The 16,932-nt window shown below is 47.4% G+C and overlaps 1 protein-coding gene across 5 annotated transcripts in view; it reads right to left on the bottom strand.

Annotated features, from left to right (window-relative positions):
• LOC112668957 (cat eye syndrome critical region protein 2) overlaps window positions 1-10,151 on the bottom strand; it is a 174,368-nt gene extending 164,217 nt beyond the window's left edge. For 4 of the 5 annotated variants that reach the window (XM_025461586.3, XM_025461591.3, XM_025461590.3 and 1 more), the window contains exon 1: window positions 9,996-10,150. In XM_025461586.3, coding sequence (XP_025317371.3) covers window positions 9,996-10,121 — 126 coding nt within the window. In that variant the 5' untranslated portion in view covers window positions 10,122-10,150. Of the gene's footprint in view, window positions 1-9,995 lie in introns of all 5 variants that reach the window. The other variant, XM_025461587.3, reaches the window with a different exon arrangement.
• Window positions 10,152-16,932: the final 6,781 nt, after the last annotated feature.

Here is a 16,932-nt window from a genome sequence, read left to right as displayed (position 1 = left end):
GAGAGAAATCATGAAGATACTTAGAGTGACCTCAAGAAAGGTTATTAGTGTGTTCTAAGGTGAAAATTCTGATGGAATAATAAACTTTATATAGCAACATACCCCATACGTCTCAGATGGGCAAGCATATGCATGCACGCACACCCCGCCCCCCCCCCCCAACTTAGATCTCACTTAACTTTTGACCTGGTCATAACTAGTCTACCACTGCACAAAGCTCAGGAAATCTGTTAAGAAGAACCTGTGCCTGACAGGCAATGGCAGTGCAGAAGCCAGCCTGAGACTATCACACAACACCCCTCTTCCCCAACAGTGCCAGGCAGCCAGGCCTTGACTAAGGGAGACCTTTCTTTCAGGGACCCAGTTAGATCCAAGACACCTCCTAACTGCCCTCAAACCACTTCCACCCTTAAATGACTCCCCAATATAGAAAAATATTAACAAAACATCTGCTTCCCAGTTTTCTAACACATGTAATTACTACTAACGTGCACATCTGAGAGCAACTTTAACTTCCTTCAATTTTTATAAACAAATATACTAAAGGTTTGCATTTAGGGGAAGAAAATTACTATAGAAGGAAAAACTCATCATCTTCACAGTGTACCTTTTATACAATGACCAACACTGGAAAGTCTTCCCCACTTATACCTTAAAGCAGTAAATCTCAGACACAGTGATCTCTGGACCCACCCCCTGAGGAGAAATTTGCCGATTTTATTTGTCACAACTGGGGATGCTACTGGCACACACGGAGGGTAGAGGCCAGAGATGCTTCCAGACAGCTTAAAATGCATGTGGCAGCTTTTCCACAAGACTTACCTAGTCTAAAATATCAATAGTGCTGAGGCTAAGAAACCCCACACCTTAAAGAAACCCACAGAATCCGGAACTCAATATTATTATTTAACAATTCATTAATCAGTTATAAAAAAAATCAGTTATAAGAATTACTGAAAAAACTTTTCCAAAGTTTCTCAATATAAATTAATATAGATTAGAGGATAATGGGGATCCCTGGGTGGCGCAGCGGTTTAGCGCCTGCCTTTGGCCCAGGGCGCGATCCTGGAGACCTGGGATCGAGTCCCACGTCGGGCTCCCGGTGCATGGAGCCTGCTTCTCCCTCTGCCTGTGTCTCTGCCTCTCTCTCTCACTGTGTGCCTATCATAAATAAATAAAATTTAAAAAAATTAAAAAAAAAAAGATTAGAGGATAATGTAAAGAATGTATAATAAAAGCATTCAAGGAACAGCATCTACTGAAACATGAAAATACAGAAGGACAACATGCTATCTATAAAGTTCATACCAAATGAAAAGCAAGCCATTTGCCTGAAGCTATAACTGGATTTCATTCAACGTTCCAAATATGAATGATGTTAAATAAAAGTGGGGAGGGAAGTCTGGTGGCTCGGTGGTTGAGTGTCTGCCTTTGGCTCAGGGCGTCACCCGGGGTCCTGGGATCAAGTCCCACATCAGGCTCCCTGCAAGGAGCCTGCTTCTCCCTCTGCCTATGTCTCTGCCTCTCTGTGTCTCTCATGAATAAATAAATTATTTTTTAAAAAATAAATAAAAAATAAAAGTGAGGAAACAAAAGTGAAGGGAAAATAACCTAATTCAGGACCTCCTTCATCCTCCAGAATTTCTCACAGGCTCACAATACAAAATCTCAGCTCAGTCTGAGGACCTTGGAGGTCAATCAAGTACTAAAATCTACCTTCAATCTATCTAGCATGTCTGCAGACAAGATTTCCACAGAAAGACAAGTTCATATAATTCACAAACATGTCAAGCATGGATTTGCAGCTGTCATGTGGTACAAAGTTAATCTGTAAAGCATGCCTAACACAGGTCACCACATTGATCCTAGTAAGTGAGGTCGATGATATTCTGAATCACTTACTAGTGCTATGCATGCTAAGAACCATTCCTAGAACAACAGGACTTAAGAATCGTCTAGACTGGGCAGCCCCGGTGGCGCAGCAGTATAGCGCCGCCTGCAGCCCAGGGCGTGATCCTGGAGACCCTGGATCGAGTCCCACGTCAGGCTCTCTGTATGATGCCTGCTTCTCTCTCTGCCTGTGTCTCTGCCTCTCTCACTCTCTCTGTCTCTATGAATAAATTAATAAAATCTTAAAAAAAAAATCATCTAGTCTAAAAATTCCCATTTTATGTATGGGGCATCTGAAACCTAAAATCTGCCTAAGGTCGTAACTCAAGTAAACGACAGAGGTAAGCCCACAATCCAGGCTCCTGACTTTCTGCTTGATTCCTTTTGAAAATACATTCAATCACATCAACTAGATCTAAAACCATATAGTTAGAACCTGTGTGGTTCTGTCCCCTAGGCTCTGTCCACACTGAATTTTTACCTAAACTTTGCACCTGCAGTTTTCCAGCATTCTGCTAATGCTCCTCATTCTTACTTATAGCCAGAATCGAGCACTAAACCTCTCCTGATCAAAGGGCAGAGAGTCCATTTGTACCAACTGCTGCCAAGGTATATTTTAGGCTATCCTAACTTTGTTCCAGAAAATTAAGGAACACTACACTCAACTTCCGTCATAAAGCAAGCCAGAGGGTAACACAGGCTGTCCTTCGGAAACGAGAGGGTACTGTCCTTTCTACGACTGTAGTAGCTCCCAACTACCCCTTTGGAGCTTCACATGGTTGGCAAAAAGAAAAAAAGAAGCCTTCGCTTTCAGAATGTTGGTTTAAAGGGGATCCAGGGCAGCCCGGGTGGCTCAGCGGTTTAGCGCCTGCCTTCAACCCAGGGCGTGATCCTGGAGACCCGAGATCCAGTCCCACGTCGGGCTCCCTGCATGGAGCCTGCTTCTCCCTCTGCCTGTGTCTCTGTCTCTCTGTCTCTCATGAATAAATAAATAAATAAATTAATTAATTAATTAATTAAATGGGATCCAGTATTCACTTTCAGAGAGAGAGAAAAAAATTTTTTAATATTTATTTATTCATGAGACACACAGAGGGAGAGAGGCAGAGGCATGGGCAGAGGGAGAGGGAGAAGCAGGCTCCACACAGGGAACCCAATGTGGGATTCGATCCAGGACCACAGGATCACGCCCTGAGCAGAAGGCAGATTCTTAACCGCTGAGCCACCCAGGCATCCCCAAGAGAGAGAAAATTTAAATAATTTCCACACCCAACATGGGGCTGAACTCACAACCCTGAGATCAAGAGCCAAGCCAGGTGCCCCTCACTTTTGGAAACAGATATACTCTGACAGAACATTCTCCTCTTTCAGAATTTCTTTTTTTTTTTTTTCTTTCAGAATTTCAAATTGCATATTGCATTTGCCCCCTCTGTAAGTCACATCTGTGTTTGTGTCTCTGCTTTACCTCTCAGAGAAGGAACAGATCTTGAATCTTTACAAAATGTTTATCATCTGGTGTCTTACATTAAATAGAATAGTGTTGGGTTGCCTGGGTGGCTCAGTCGGCTAAGCATCTACCTTCCTTCCACTCAGGTCAGGATGCCGGGATCCTGGGATCAAGTCCTCCATAATGCTCCCTGCTCAGCCAGGATCTCCCTTTCTCTCAACTCTTATCCTCTACTCATTCTCTCTCTCTCTTTCCTAAGTAAAATCTGGGGGATCCCTGGGTGGCTCAGCGGTTTGGCGCCTGCCTTCGGCCCCAGGGAGTGATCCTGGAGTCCCGGGATCCAGTCCCACATCGGGCTCCCTGCATGGAGCCTGCTTCTCCCTCTGCCTGTGTCTCTGCCTCTCTCTCTCTGTGTGTCTCTCATGAATAAATACATAAAATCTTAAAAAAAAAAAAAAAAAAGTAAAATCTTCACAAACTACTACTCATTTTTAAATCATTTTAAATCATTTATCTCCTTTGATCCTGCTCAAATGCCATATTCTCAGTGAGACTATGCCTAACCAGCCTATTTTAAATTACAACCCAATCCCTCAATTGGCCCTCCCTATGCCTCCATGCTGCTTTAATATCCTCTGACATACTACACTTAACAATTCATTTACTGTCTGTCTCCTTCCACTGAAAAGAGGGGAGGTATTTTTGTGTTATGTTCACATCTGTACCTCCATTACCTAATACACTGTGCCTAGCACATAGTAGATGCTTAGTATATACTTGCTGAAAGAAATGGAATCATGAACTTGACTCTCTGTACTTAGTTCAGCAGAAGTTTTAATAGATCTTCTGTATCCCACATTACTAAAAATAAAAAAACTCAAGATTTGCACTATGGAATCTTGGTCATTACTTACAGGTCTAGCCCTTCATTTTAGATAATGAAATAGGAACAATGTGATATAGTAGCAACAGCATAAAATTTGTTATCAAATAACCTAAGACCCAGGTGAGAAATCAACTCAGCCTCTCTCAATTTCCAATTTCCTCATCTCTAAAATAAGGGTAACTCCTACCTCATAAAGTCGGTTACAGATAGCTAAGGATTAAATGAGATAACATTTGAGGACACCTGGCTGGCTCAGCAGGTAGAGCATGTGACTCTTGATCTCAGGGTCATGAGTTCAAGCCCCAGGTCAGGTGTAGAGCTAACTAACTAAATAAAAACCAACACACTCAGCGGTGCCTGGGCAGCTCAGCTGGTTAAGCTGCTGCCTGTGGCTCAGGTCATGATCTCAGGGTCCTGTTGAGTGAGCCCTGTGTTGGGCTCCCTGCTTGGAGAAGAGTCTGCTTCTCCCTCTGCCTCTACCGTAGCCCCATCCACAGTTCATGTGCATGCTCCTGCATGCTCGTGCACACTCATACTCTCACCCTCTCTCAAATCGATGGATTGAATCTTTAAAAAAAAAAAAAAAAAAAAAAAAAAGAAACCACAATCTAGGCACCAGGGTGGCTCAGTTGGTTAAGCAGCTTCCTTCAGCTCAGGTCATAATCCCAGGATCCTGGGATCAAGCCCCATGGGAGGCTCCCTGCTCAGCAGGGAGTCTGCTTCTCCCTCTCTTCCCTGCTCGTGCTGTCACTCTCTCACACGTGCTCTCAAATAAATAAGTAAAATATTATTTTAAAAAATAAAAATTTCAAGTTTCCCAACTCCTAGTCCAGTGTATCATCTTGTGCCATAAAACCAGGCTTCTGGTTCCCCTATTCAAGGTTAACTTATTCTTTCATCTAGTTCAGGGCTTTTTAACCTTTGTATGTTTGGGGACCTCTTTCACATAAAAGTAACAGGCCCTCTCTTCCAGCAAAGTGCATATATGTACAGCAACACAAAATCTAGAGCCCATCCATAGGCCCAGGCTTAAGAACTCCTGATATGACTGATGTGCTAATAAGTTACTCTCAGCAATTCTTATTTTCTTACTTTCATGCTTAATAATTTATGCCTTGGAGTGCCTGGCTGGCTCTGTCAGTAGAACACGCAACTCTTGATCTCAGGGACACGAGTTCAAGCCCCATGTTGGGTGGAGAGATTACTTTAAAAACTAAAAATAAATAAAAATAATTTATGCCTTGGTGATCTTAAGGGATTGGATCCAAGGAGAAACACAAAGAGTAGAATCCAGGGATCTGAATTAAAGATACTGCCCCCAGATCATCATGCTCGTTAGATGAGCGTCTATCTACACACAGCCATAACCAAGAAGGAGATCCAAGGCAAGTAAAGGATTCAGTAATCAACAGCAAGAAGCCCAGGGAAGAAAAGTAGACAGGACAATCAGATTATTTTTGCTATGCTGCTAAAACACAAACCATCCATCCAATTAATTCTACATGACCATTTTCAAAGAGCCATTTAGAGGCACCAGTCTCTTCTCTAGAGAGAAATATTCCCAAAATGTTTGTGATGAGATTTCTCACCAGACCCCCATCCCCATCATGATTAACTCCAGACCAGACTGTTCAAAATTATTCTATACTCCCTTCCCTTACTTTGATCAAGACACTACATTCACTGTGAGGAGCACCTGGTAGGGGGGGGGGGAAATCAGCATTAATATCATTGGGGAGGTTAACTTACCATGTGTCATTTCTCAAATTGGGATAAAACTTAACTAGCCTAGAAAACTAAAATGTAAAACAAAACAAAACAAACAAAACACTTAACCAGCCTAACTCACTGGAATGTTAAACATTTGTAAAATACTTGATTTAAATGAAATCATTCTGAAATAGTAAGAGAATCTTCTGACGCCAAGGAGGCAAGTTATGAACTTCTTTGGTAATCTCCCAGTTCAAAGTTAAGCACCTAGTAGAGTAGGCGTGCTTGATAACACTAACTACTGAATTCAGTGTCATTAACCTACTCTTGTCCAGGTATAGTTCAATCTCCTCATCTGAAAAATAAAAACACATATACATTGTAAGCATATTTGGGAATTTCTAAATATGTTAACAGTTAATAGCTTTCACCCCTGAGTGGAGGGATACAATGTTAACAGTTAACAGCTTTTATCTCTTAGTGGTGGAATTATGGGTGATTTTAATTCTCTTACCTACATTGTGCTACAATTTTCAAGGTTTATATAATGTCAATACGGTTTTTAAAACCAGATATTTTGAACTTAAAGGATTATCTACAGACTCACAGATTTTCTATCTGATAATTACAGAATCCCTAAAGAAATTCTGTACATTCAAGGTTGATTAACAGAGTAAAAAGGTTTTTTTATAAGCAAAAATAAAACTATCCATTTTGGGGGGACCAGTTCTGTAAGTGGGAGGTCTTGACCTCTTGCAGAATTGCAGCATGAATCTTCCCAGCCCTTCACTCACCTATCTAAGAGATTACTGCACTCTAGATAAATACAAGCCAAGTCCTTGAAGATTCTGCTTCCTAAATTTTCTATAAACCCATGAGTTCAGCTTGGTGGTCAAGGACAAAACAAGATATTTCCCCATAGCTGAAAACTGGTTTCCTAAAAAAGCTCGTTTATAACTTCTATCACTTGGTATATTATTCATCATTTTTGCCTTTTAAAGTTGCAGCAAATTAAGATAGTAGGCCTTTCCAGTTGGCCTAACAAGTACAACTCAGCATCAGAATTGCTTTTTTGCTTGTTTAAGAAGGGTCTTCCATTGTTATCATACACTCTAACCAAGGGGTTGTTTCTCCTGTCAGGACAATAAACTGTTAGATTAAAAAATTAGCTAAGCCAAAAAAAAAAAAAATCACTTATCTATACTCAAACTAGAAACTGATGTTTTTCAGGGGCGCCTGGCTGGCTCCGTCAGTGGACCATGGGACTCTTGATTTCCGGGTTTTAAGTCTGAGCCCCACCTTAGTGCAAGACCACATACATACATACATACGATGTTTTCCATGAATTCCGCACTGTCAGGAGTCAAATTTGTTAGAAGCCTAAAAACGACTAATTTTAATTTCTGATAACTATTAAAAACTTTAAGTTACAATTTGCATTGACCATCTCAAAACACACCTGCCATGAGAGGATCACACGTTAACTGGGTAAGTTAAAAAGTCACTATCATTTGTTACCTACCTACTGAACTTGTAATAAAAACAGTGTGGACATACAAATGTGCATATGGATTCCAAATATTTGTTCTTGTTGCATGTATTTCAAACAGCACGCAGTTTAAAAACAACAGTGTCACTTCCAAGAACCACTCGAATCAAAAGAAAGGACAGTCATCTCAAACAGCCCAAATTATTCACCTGTAACAATGATTTTTCCACTTCTATTTTTTTTTTATTTTTATTTATTTATGATAGCCAGAGAGAGAGAGAGAGAGAGAGAGAGAGAGAGAGGGAGAGAGGCAGAGACACAGGCAGAGGGAGAAGCAGGTTCCATGCACCGGGAGCCCGACGTGGGACTCGATCCCAGGTCTCCAGGATCGCGCCCTGGGCCAAAGGCAGGCGCCAAACAGCTGCGCCACCCAGGGATCCCTTTCCACTTCTATTATACACACAAAATTGACCTCTTTGATCAGCTTACATCTCCTTCTTTTTTTTTTTTTTTTTTCTTTAAAGATTTTACGTATTTATTCATGAGAGCCACAGAGAGAGAGCGAGCCAGGGACATAGGCAGAGGGAGAAGCAGGCTCCTAGCTGGGAGCCCAATGTGGGACTCGATCCCAGCTTTCCGGGATCAGGCCCTGAGCCAAAGGCAGACAATCACTGAGCCACCCAGGATTCCTGATTAATTTACATTTCCTTAAGGAATTATACCAGCTAATACTTAAAAACCACAAGTTTCTTTCTTAGAATATAAGACAAGTTAGAGATTACGTATCTGCAACAATTTAAGGCAAAATTAGTCATTTCTATTTTTCCATCAACAAAATGGGAGTATATGGATTTTGGAAGATGAGTTTTTCCACAGTATTTTTAGAACGGGTCCTTAAGCCATCTTATTATCTTGCAAAGAAGAAAATGGGCCAAGGGGCAAGTTTACCAGCACCCAAGATGGCACAGTCACAGGCAACACCTCCCACAACAGCCACCATTTTGAGCAGCAGGACAAAGTTGAACTACTTGCGATTTTATAACAACCAAAAGAAAACCCTACTACCGGGATAACTGTTAAGCATCTCTTGAATTTAAGCATTCTCAAAGCTGTCGTTTTCGCGGCCCCGTTTGTCCAGCAGTATAAACAGCTGTCCTGCTTATATTTTCGGTAAGGACCGCGCTCGCAACAATCACTCCCAAACTTCGGGAGCGGGCGCTGCGGTGGTACTCAGGACGCCCAAGCTCCCTCCTCTTCCTCCCAACACAAGCCTGCGGTTTCCTCGCGTTGTTTTAATCGGCTTCAGGAACGGAGACTCGCCGAAAGCCGCAGCGCGGTCCCAGGCTATCAGCCTACACTCCGCCTCGTTCTCCCAGCGTTCCTCTTTTGATCTTTCTATTTTCCCAGTCCTATGAACTCCGCAACAAGAGCGGGCTCCAGCCCTCGGATCGTGCGAGAAGCGAATGATATTTCCGCAAACACCACTTAGTCTAAAAATAAAGGTGAGGCAGAAACCCTGGGAATACACGAATCAAAATCACTCTGAAAATGGCAGAAAGTAGGGTGGGTGGGGGTGGGGAGGCAACAACAACGATTTGCTCCCGCGAAAGAGTAATCCTTGTGTCGAGCGCTCCACCGGCCACCTCGCGGGCAGGACCCCGGGGAGAACTGGCCGCCGCTTCCATTCACCTTTGTCCGCCGCAAAAGGTGCTGGGTCCCCCACACGTCCGCGCCGCCGCGGCGAGCAGGCGGCCCAACCTGCCAGCCAATCAAATGTCGCACGCCGCCTTCCAAAAATAAAAATAAATAAAAATACGCGGACGGAGGGCGGGTGCGGCGCGGGCGGCGCGGGCGGCGCGGGGCGGGCTGGCGGCCCCCGCGTCCGCCCCGCGCGCACTCCCGCCCCGGTCCCGCCGCAGGACCCCGGCCCTCGTCCGCTCACCACAAAGCCCGGGTCCGGGGGCACCCTCGGCCTGGCCAGAAGAGCCCTCCCTCCCCTCCCACCCGCCGCCGGAGGGATAATGGTGGCCGGACCCGCCGCGAGCCGCCGAGGGCCGCGCGCCGCACGAGAGGCGCAGCCGGGAATAACGGAGCGCTCAACTTTCCGCGCCGCCGCCGGGCCCCGCGTCCGCCCGCCCGCCCCAAGGGAACCCAGGCGGCCGAGAGCCCGGGTGCGCGCGCCGCTCCCGGCCCCGCAGACCCCGGCCGCCGCGCCGAGCACCCGGGGCGGCCGAGCCCGCTCGCCCTCCAACGGCACCGGGCGGGCCCCGCACCCGGCCCCCGCCCCGGCCCCACACCCGGCCCCCGGCCCCCGGCCCCACACCCGGCCCCCGCCCCGGCCCCGGCCGGACTCGTACAAAAGCGCAGCCCCCGCTCCGCCTCGCCCCGGAGGGCGCCGCTGGGCACGGCCGCCTCGAGCAGCGTCCCGCGGCCGGACGCCGGCGACGGGCGGCCCCGCGCGCCTCGTGCCCCAGCTCCGAGCCCTCGCCGCTGCCGCCCGCCCGCCGGAGCCCCCGCCGCAGCCCCCGCCGCAGCCCCCGCCGCCCCCGCGCGGCGCCCCGCGGCCCGCTCACCTCGATCTCGAAGTCGGGCAGGCGGAAAGCGGTGCGGAAGAGCGAGCAGAAGTGCGCGATGGCCGGGACTTCCCACCAGGAGCGGAGCTCGCCCAGCCCGGCCGCGCCGCCCTCCTCCGGGCACATCTCCCCGGCGCGGCGGCGGCGGCGGCGGCGGCGGCGGCGGCGGCGGCGGCGGCGGCGGCCGCGACCCCGAGAGCCCCGGCGGCCCCACGCTGCCCGCGCGCCTCGCCCGCTCGGACTCCCGCCGCGGCGCCGCGCCTCAGCTCCTCGGGCGGGGGCGGGGGCGGGGGCGGGGCGGGGGCGGCTCGGCGGGCGCAGGAGCTGAGGGCGGGCGTCCCGGGCGGGGGCCCGACTCACTGAGGCGGCGGCGGCGGCGGCTGCGGCTGCCGGCGGGGCCCGCGCGCTCGCCCCATCCCGCGGCTGCGGCTGCGGCCGCCCCCAGCGCGGTACAATATAATCATCCCACCGCCGGGGAAAACAGATGGGGCCGGGGCGGGGGCGGGGGCGGGGGCGGGGGCGGGGCCGGGGGCGGGGCCGGGGGCGGGGCCGGGCCGGGCCGGGCCGGGGCCGGGGCCGCGCGCGGGCCGAGGGAGGGGCCGCCACGAGGAGGGGCGGGGCTGCCTCGCCACAACAACAACCCCCGCCCCGCGCCCCACCCCCCGCCCGGACAGCTGCACCGGGAGAGCGGGGGAGGGGAGGGGAGGGGAGGGGAGGGCAGCGGGCGCCCCGAGGAGCGAGGGGCGGGCCGCGAAGGGAGCGAGCCGGCCCGCGGGCTGCCCCGGGGCCCCCCTCGCTGCGCGGGTGCTCGGGGCCGAGGCCTTCACCGACCTGAGCCACAGGGACGCGAGGGCCTTTCCCGCCCCCCACTCTGCCCTAGTGGTCGCGTCCTTTTAAAGGGCCCGCCGGGCGGTGCCTGCGGCGGGGCAGACCCGGGGCCTTGCACGTGCGAGAGTTCGGGCGCCGGTCGTGCCGCGGCGGCGCCGGGAACCGGAGGTCGTGCGCCCCAGAAGTAGGCGGCCGGGAGGGATAAAGTGATTTCCACACGTTCTCGGACACTTTGATTCCCTCCAGGAACGGTGTTCCAAGGAGCTCCAAAGTGGCTCTCTTCTCCCGGGGGGGGGGGGGGGCTGGTTGAGCTGGGGCCCAGGGCGCTGGAGGCTGGAGCGCGGCGGGAAGGGTGGGGTCGGGGGAGGCGCCAATCAGCAGCCGTGCGCCCGAGCGGCCCCCCGGAGGATGGACACGTGCGACCGCCCTGAGAAGCCGGGCCCAGAGCCGCGGGCCGCGCAAGGGCCGCCTGCAGGAGAGCGCACAATGCCGTTAGCGGGGTGGGGGATGGGGGATGGGAGACGCGGAGCGCGCCAGGTCCCCGGGGAGGGCGGATGCTGGCGCCGGCCCGGGGTGCGCCCTGGAGCGGGGGTGCGGGCGCGGGGGCTTCCGAAGTACTGAATTGTGCGGTGCGGTACAAGTCGGCCAAGTCCGAAGGGAGAAAAACACTTCCGAACACTTGAGACCGGCTGGAAGTGTGGGCAAACTACAGTGAACCCCCAGGTGGAGGCACTGGCCAGTGCGAGGAGGTTTTCAGTCCTGGATTCATCTCCATCTCTGAGGGCCTTGGCCGGGCCCTGCACCCGCCTCTCGGTCTGGAGACACCACCCCCGACGCCTCCCTAAAGTACTCCGGTACTCACGGAAGCAGGCACGGTTATCATCCTCTTCTACCTCGAGCAGGGTCTGCGCTAGATTGTGGAGTGGGCTGTCTGCAGGTTCTCCCTCAGCTCTCCCTCACTTGATTCTGGTGCCTTTAATAACCTGTTGTGTTTCCATAAAGCAGCATTTAAAGGGGGAGGGGGAGCCAACTTCTTAAACTTAATTGCATCTTTTATGAGTCAAAATACTTCTAACACTGGCTCCCCCACACCCCTCCTGGCTTAGAAACGGCCCCAGAGTTTTGTTTCTTTATTTCCTCGAACTTTTTAATGACTTAAAATTCATCCTCAAATTCTACTGTATGCTTTCTTTTCTTTTCCCTTTTTAATTTAAATTCAATTACATGCTTTCATCTTTGGCAAAAATAAGTGTTTATCTAGATGCTCCCAAAGAGCAAAGGCTACAGTTTTGTGTGTTTATAAAGCTCTTCTGTGGATATCCTATTAATAGATGAGATATGAAAGGGGACAGGAGCCCCTCGAATTAATCACATAACCTGAATTAGATGTTTTCGGACTTTCTCCTCCCGTCTTTCCTCATTTCCTCACAGATCGGTTTGATTTTCCAGAACTTTTCCTTCTCTCTTTTTAAACATTACTGCTTTTCTTCATGTTCATTTCTAATCCATTATATCCTGACTGTTCTTTCCCCCAGTTCCTTTTTGCTGGGTCTCCATCTGTCTTCTCATTTTTGCCTGTATCTGTTACCATGATTTAACCTCTTTTATCTTGCCTCTCAATTGTCACCACCAGCCAGGGAGGAATAATAGTGCCCAGAATATCGACACCACCAGGAAGCAGAAAGGAGACAAGTTGTGGTTACTGCCGAGTGTTGGAGTCCTGGTTACAACCCCCCTTGGTTGGAAGGCTACTCTATTGTCCTCTTCCCTCCCCCACACCACTGCCCAGTCCTGGTCATCAACAAAACTGTCCTGGATCTGGAGGTGCCCCCTGGTGGTGATTAGAGAGTCCTCTTTCTTTCTCTTTGAGCACCTTTTTCTTGCTCTGCCTTACTTGCCCTGTGCTGCCTTTTTTTCTTCTGAGGATCCCATCTCAGTGTTCATATGGACCAGCACTCCAGCTTTACATCTGCCTCTCCTTCCCTTCCTTTTCTTTAAGACCTCCTTCTCTAATTCTGGTTCAGTGCCTGGTTGCTCCCTCACTGTGCTCTCCAGCCACCCCAGCTCTCACCAACAGCCTAGAACCCATTTTGGCCCTGGAGCTAAGAAGTCTTATATGTCTCTGGTCCGGCCGAAAGGATGGTCTGGGAGTTCCCCGAGTTCGGACGAGGGCCTCACGTTTGAGTCTTTGACTCTGCTCTGAACATTTGTCCCACTTGCCCCTGGGACTTCCCTACCTCGGAGTTATTCTCTGGACCGGCTTTTGGGCAGATCTCCTGGAGTCTAGATTACGACCTCTGTACCCATATGTTGGTCACTGGCCCTCCCTTATTTCTCTCTTTCTTTCAGAGTGGTATCTCACTCCAGGCTTTTTCCAGGTTGGCCCATTCTTCCACCCTCTAAACACTGTCTCATCTTCCTTAAAAAAAATGCACACAGCTCATACTTTCCCTTTCGCTCTCTTGCCTCTTTTCCATTTGTGAGTTGTGCCATTAACCTCAGATTCACCACAGCCTTCAGTTCCTTATCCTCTCCTAATCAAATGTTTTCGATTTTAAAAACCCCACAATAATTAGTTTGGCTAATCTGTTTTGTTAATTCATTGATGCTGCAAAAAATATTTCTATTTCTCCTTGCAAATATGCATTTATTTCAGTTCTGATGGAATCTTTATAGATTCCTGGAGGATCATCTGGGAAACTAACCACCGTTGTATAACACTGCTTCTTTGGGAAATACATTGCAAATTCCAAATGATCAGCTAAAAACATTTATTTGAACCTTGGAAGGTATGTGAGAAATAAAAGTGTGGCTTCTCCCATAACCACTGCTAACTAGGACTATAATCTAAATGTTCCAGTGTCCTCTCTAATGATTACACTGTTTCTGTCTTTCTACTTGAACTGCCTTTCTTTTCTTTTTGCCTAACCAACTTAACCTGGATTCTCCTTGTTTCAGTCCCAGAATCCAATTGGAGCAAGAGTAGAGTAAAACCTTACTTTGTCACTTTAGTTGCCTGTGTATAACTGAAGACCAGTTACCTCATAAATCCTTGCCACACCCTCACATACACCCTTCCTTTCTCATTACAGAGCTGCATTCCATAAAGTACCTATTCCCAAAGAGGGCTGTAAGCCAGACAACTTTAAAATTTTAGAAGTTGTAGAAAGTAAATTAGATTAGTAGTCAGGAAATAGGAATTGTCTGTTAGAACTAAGTCTCTTATTCTCTCTGTATTTCGTCTGTGAGACAAAGGGCTTAAGCTAAATGGTCTCTGTGTTCTGTGGCTTTGCCTTTAGAATAGAGCCACTATTTTAAAGTGGGTAGCTCCCACCCCATCCCCACCCCATCTATCCAATGACTTCTCCCAACAAACTGGTTCCCTTACCCACCTGAATTTGCTGCCACCTCCTCCTTTTTCTTTTCTTTTTTTTTTTTTTAAAGATTTTATGTATTCATTCATGAGAGAGAGAGAGACAGAGACACAGGCAGAGGGAGAAGCAGGCTCCATGCAGGGAGCCTGATATGGGAGGACTTGATCCTGGGTCTCCAGAATCATGCCCTGGGCCAAGGGGGCGTTGCCCAACCTCCTTTGTCATCACACCTTTTTAATCGTCTAGAAAGACTTAGAACTCAACCTCTTAGATCATGACCCACTCAAAACTCACTTTCTCCTAAAGCTTTCCCAAAACACCCTCACTTGGGTGTCTCTCCATGTACCCTTACACAAGAAATCACAGTTTGTATGATTCACTTATCAAGTACTCCTTTGGGTCATCTACTATTTATTTTGAAGTGCTACTTAAATTAAAAGATTTATAATTAGAGCTATCTTCTCAACCACATTACACTTTTTGGCGGGGAGGGGAACTGTCCCTAATATCTCAGCAATCCAATGATTAATTTGATTACATAATGACAATGCAAGAGATAGCATGACGCCATAAGACATTCAGAACTTCTTTAAATGCCTGTTGTGGATTCTTTTCCTTCCTTCTTTCCTCTGCCTTTCTGCTCTCTCTTCTTGGAACTCATTCACTCGGCATTAAAGATCAGTTTTTTATCAATACACATCTTCAGTCTAGCTTCTCCCCTGAGTTACAGTGTCATTTCCCCAGATGCCAGTCGCATGCTTCTCATTACCTTAAACTCAACATGTGGTGAGGAAGGAAAATAACAACCATGACAGACAGCTAGCACAACACTGTTCTATCCACCTCAAACACCCTTCCTGACTTTGTAATTCTTTTAATAAAACAACTATATTCCCAGACTCCTGGGTTCACTTTTTTTTTTTCATGGCACTTTCCTTTTTCCTTTCCTCTTAGCTAATAATTACTGTCTTCTTGGTTCTTCCTTCACGATGTCTCTTGTATCCCTTTTCTTTTGATACCCTCACTTTCCACCCTAAGCCAGGTCCTTTTCGTCTTACTGTATTAGATAGAAGCTTCCTGGTTTTCTTTCCTCTAGTTCCCCTCCACCTCTGACTTACTCTGTCTTGCCAGATATAGTAAAACAATACATCAGTTTGAAAAAGATTAATTTTAACAGTAAATTATTTGTTATATTTATTATAATTATTATGAGAAATAAATTAGTTCTTGAAAATATAATTATATTTTCTTAAACACAGTGTCTCCAACATATTATAATTTCAACATATAGGGGGATCCCTGGGTGGCGCAGCGGTTTAAAGCCTGCCTTTGGCCCAGGGTGCGATCCTGGAGACCAGGGATCGAGTCCCACATCGGGCTCCTTGCATGGAGCCTGCTTCTCCCTCTGCCTGTGTCTCTGCCTCTCTCTCTCTCTCTGTGTGACTATCATAAATAAATAAAATTTTAAAAAAATAATAATTTCAACATATAATCGATACAAAAAACATCAATGAATGATTTTACATTTTTTTTTATACCAAATCTTTGAAATCTGCCATGTGTTTTACACTTGAATGCACATCTCAGTTAGGACTAGCCATATTTTAGTGCTCAATCTGCCACATGTGGCTAGCAGCTATTGTATTGGGCCTTATGGATCTACACTACTCACTCTGTCCTCTAAATCATTGGTTCTTTCCTATCCAAACTCTGCTTCTCCATATAGACCTCAGGGAGGCATCCCTAGCCACTCTAGCCTACTGCAACCTCTTCCAACTTCTCTCTTTCATGAATGCTTTGTTTCACTGAGTAAATCTCAGCTCTTCCACGGGGAACAGTCCATAGGGCTCCTTTATTGCTGTCCTCCACCTGCTCCCTTAGAGCAGTCTACAGATAATTGATCATAAATGAATGTTTGTGAAATAAGTGTTTATTACTAATAAGTTCATAGGAAACACTAGTTACCCTCTCTACATATATCTTTTTTTTCATAAAAGTCTGTGACAGAACACAAATTATAATTTTTAAAGTGTCAACATGCTTGCTATTATGTAATCTAGTTAACCACTTAATTTTAAGATTACTCTCAAGCCTTTCATATGAACTTAATTGTTTTTAAGATTTTATTTATTTATTCATGAGAGAGACACACCGAGAGAGTCAGAGACACAGGCAAAGGGAGAAGCAGGCTCCATGCAGGAAGCCCAATGTGGGGCTTGATCCCAGGACCCCGGGATCACGACCTGAGCTGAAGGCAGATGTTCAACCACTGAGCCACCCAGGCAACCATAAACTTAATTTTCTACTTCCACTTAATTTCTCCAACTTCTAGTGATTTAATATTTGAGATTGATCTTCCCAGTTCTATTTTTTCCCTTTCACTGAATCAGGGTTTTGGTTTCTGCCTATTTTCATAAGGTAATCAAGTTCATTTTGTGTGGCACCAAGCTAAGTACTGTACAAATGAAGCTGCCAGGTGTATGTTCACAGTTTTTGCTGGAGGCTAGGAACATTGCCCTGGGACATAGGGCACACATGGGCAGTAAATGAACAAAAGGCAAGTTATAAAGGGATTAAATAAAATTGCCCTTGATCATGTCAGTGATGCTACCATTGCTTATCTTTTTGCTTCCTTCCTCTCTTGACAGCCTTCCAGCTCTGTCCCAACTCTCCTTCCTAACTGCCATGGAACCCGTGGTTACCTTTATCCGCCTTGGAAAGCTCGTCTGTGTTGG

Source organism: Canis lupus, chromosome 27, assembly GCF_003254725.2.
Source record: "Canis lupus dingo isolate Sandy chromosome 27, ASM325472v2, whole genome shotgun sequence".
In the NCBI taxonomy this organism is placed as follows: domain Eukaryota; kingdom Metazoa; phylum Chordata; class Mammalia; order Carnivora; family Canidae; genus Canis; species Canis lupus.
The sequence above is the reverse complement of the archived record's forward strand: the minus strand, read 5'-3'. Positions and strand labels throughout refer to the sequence as shown.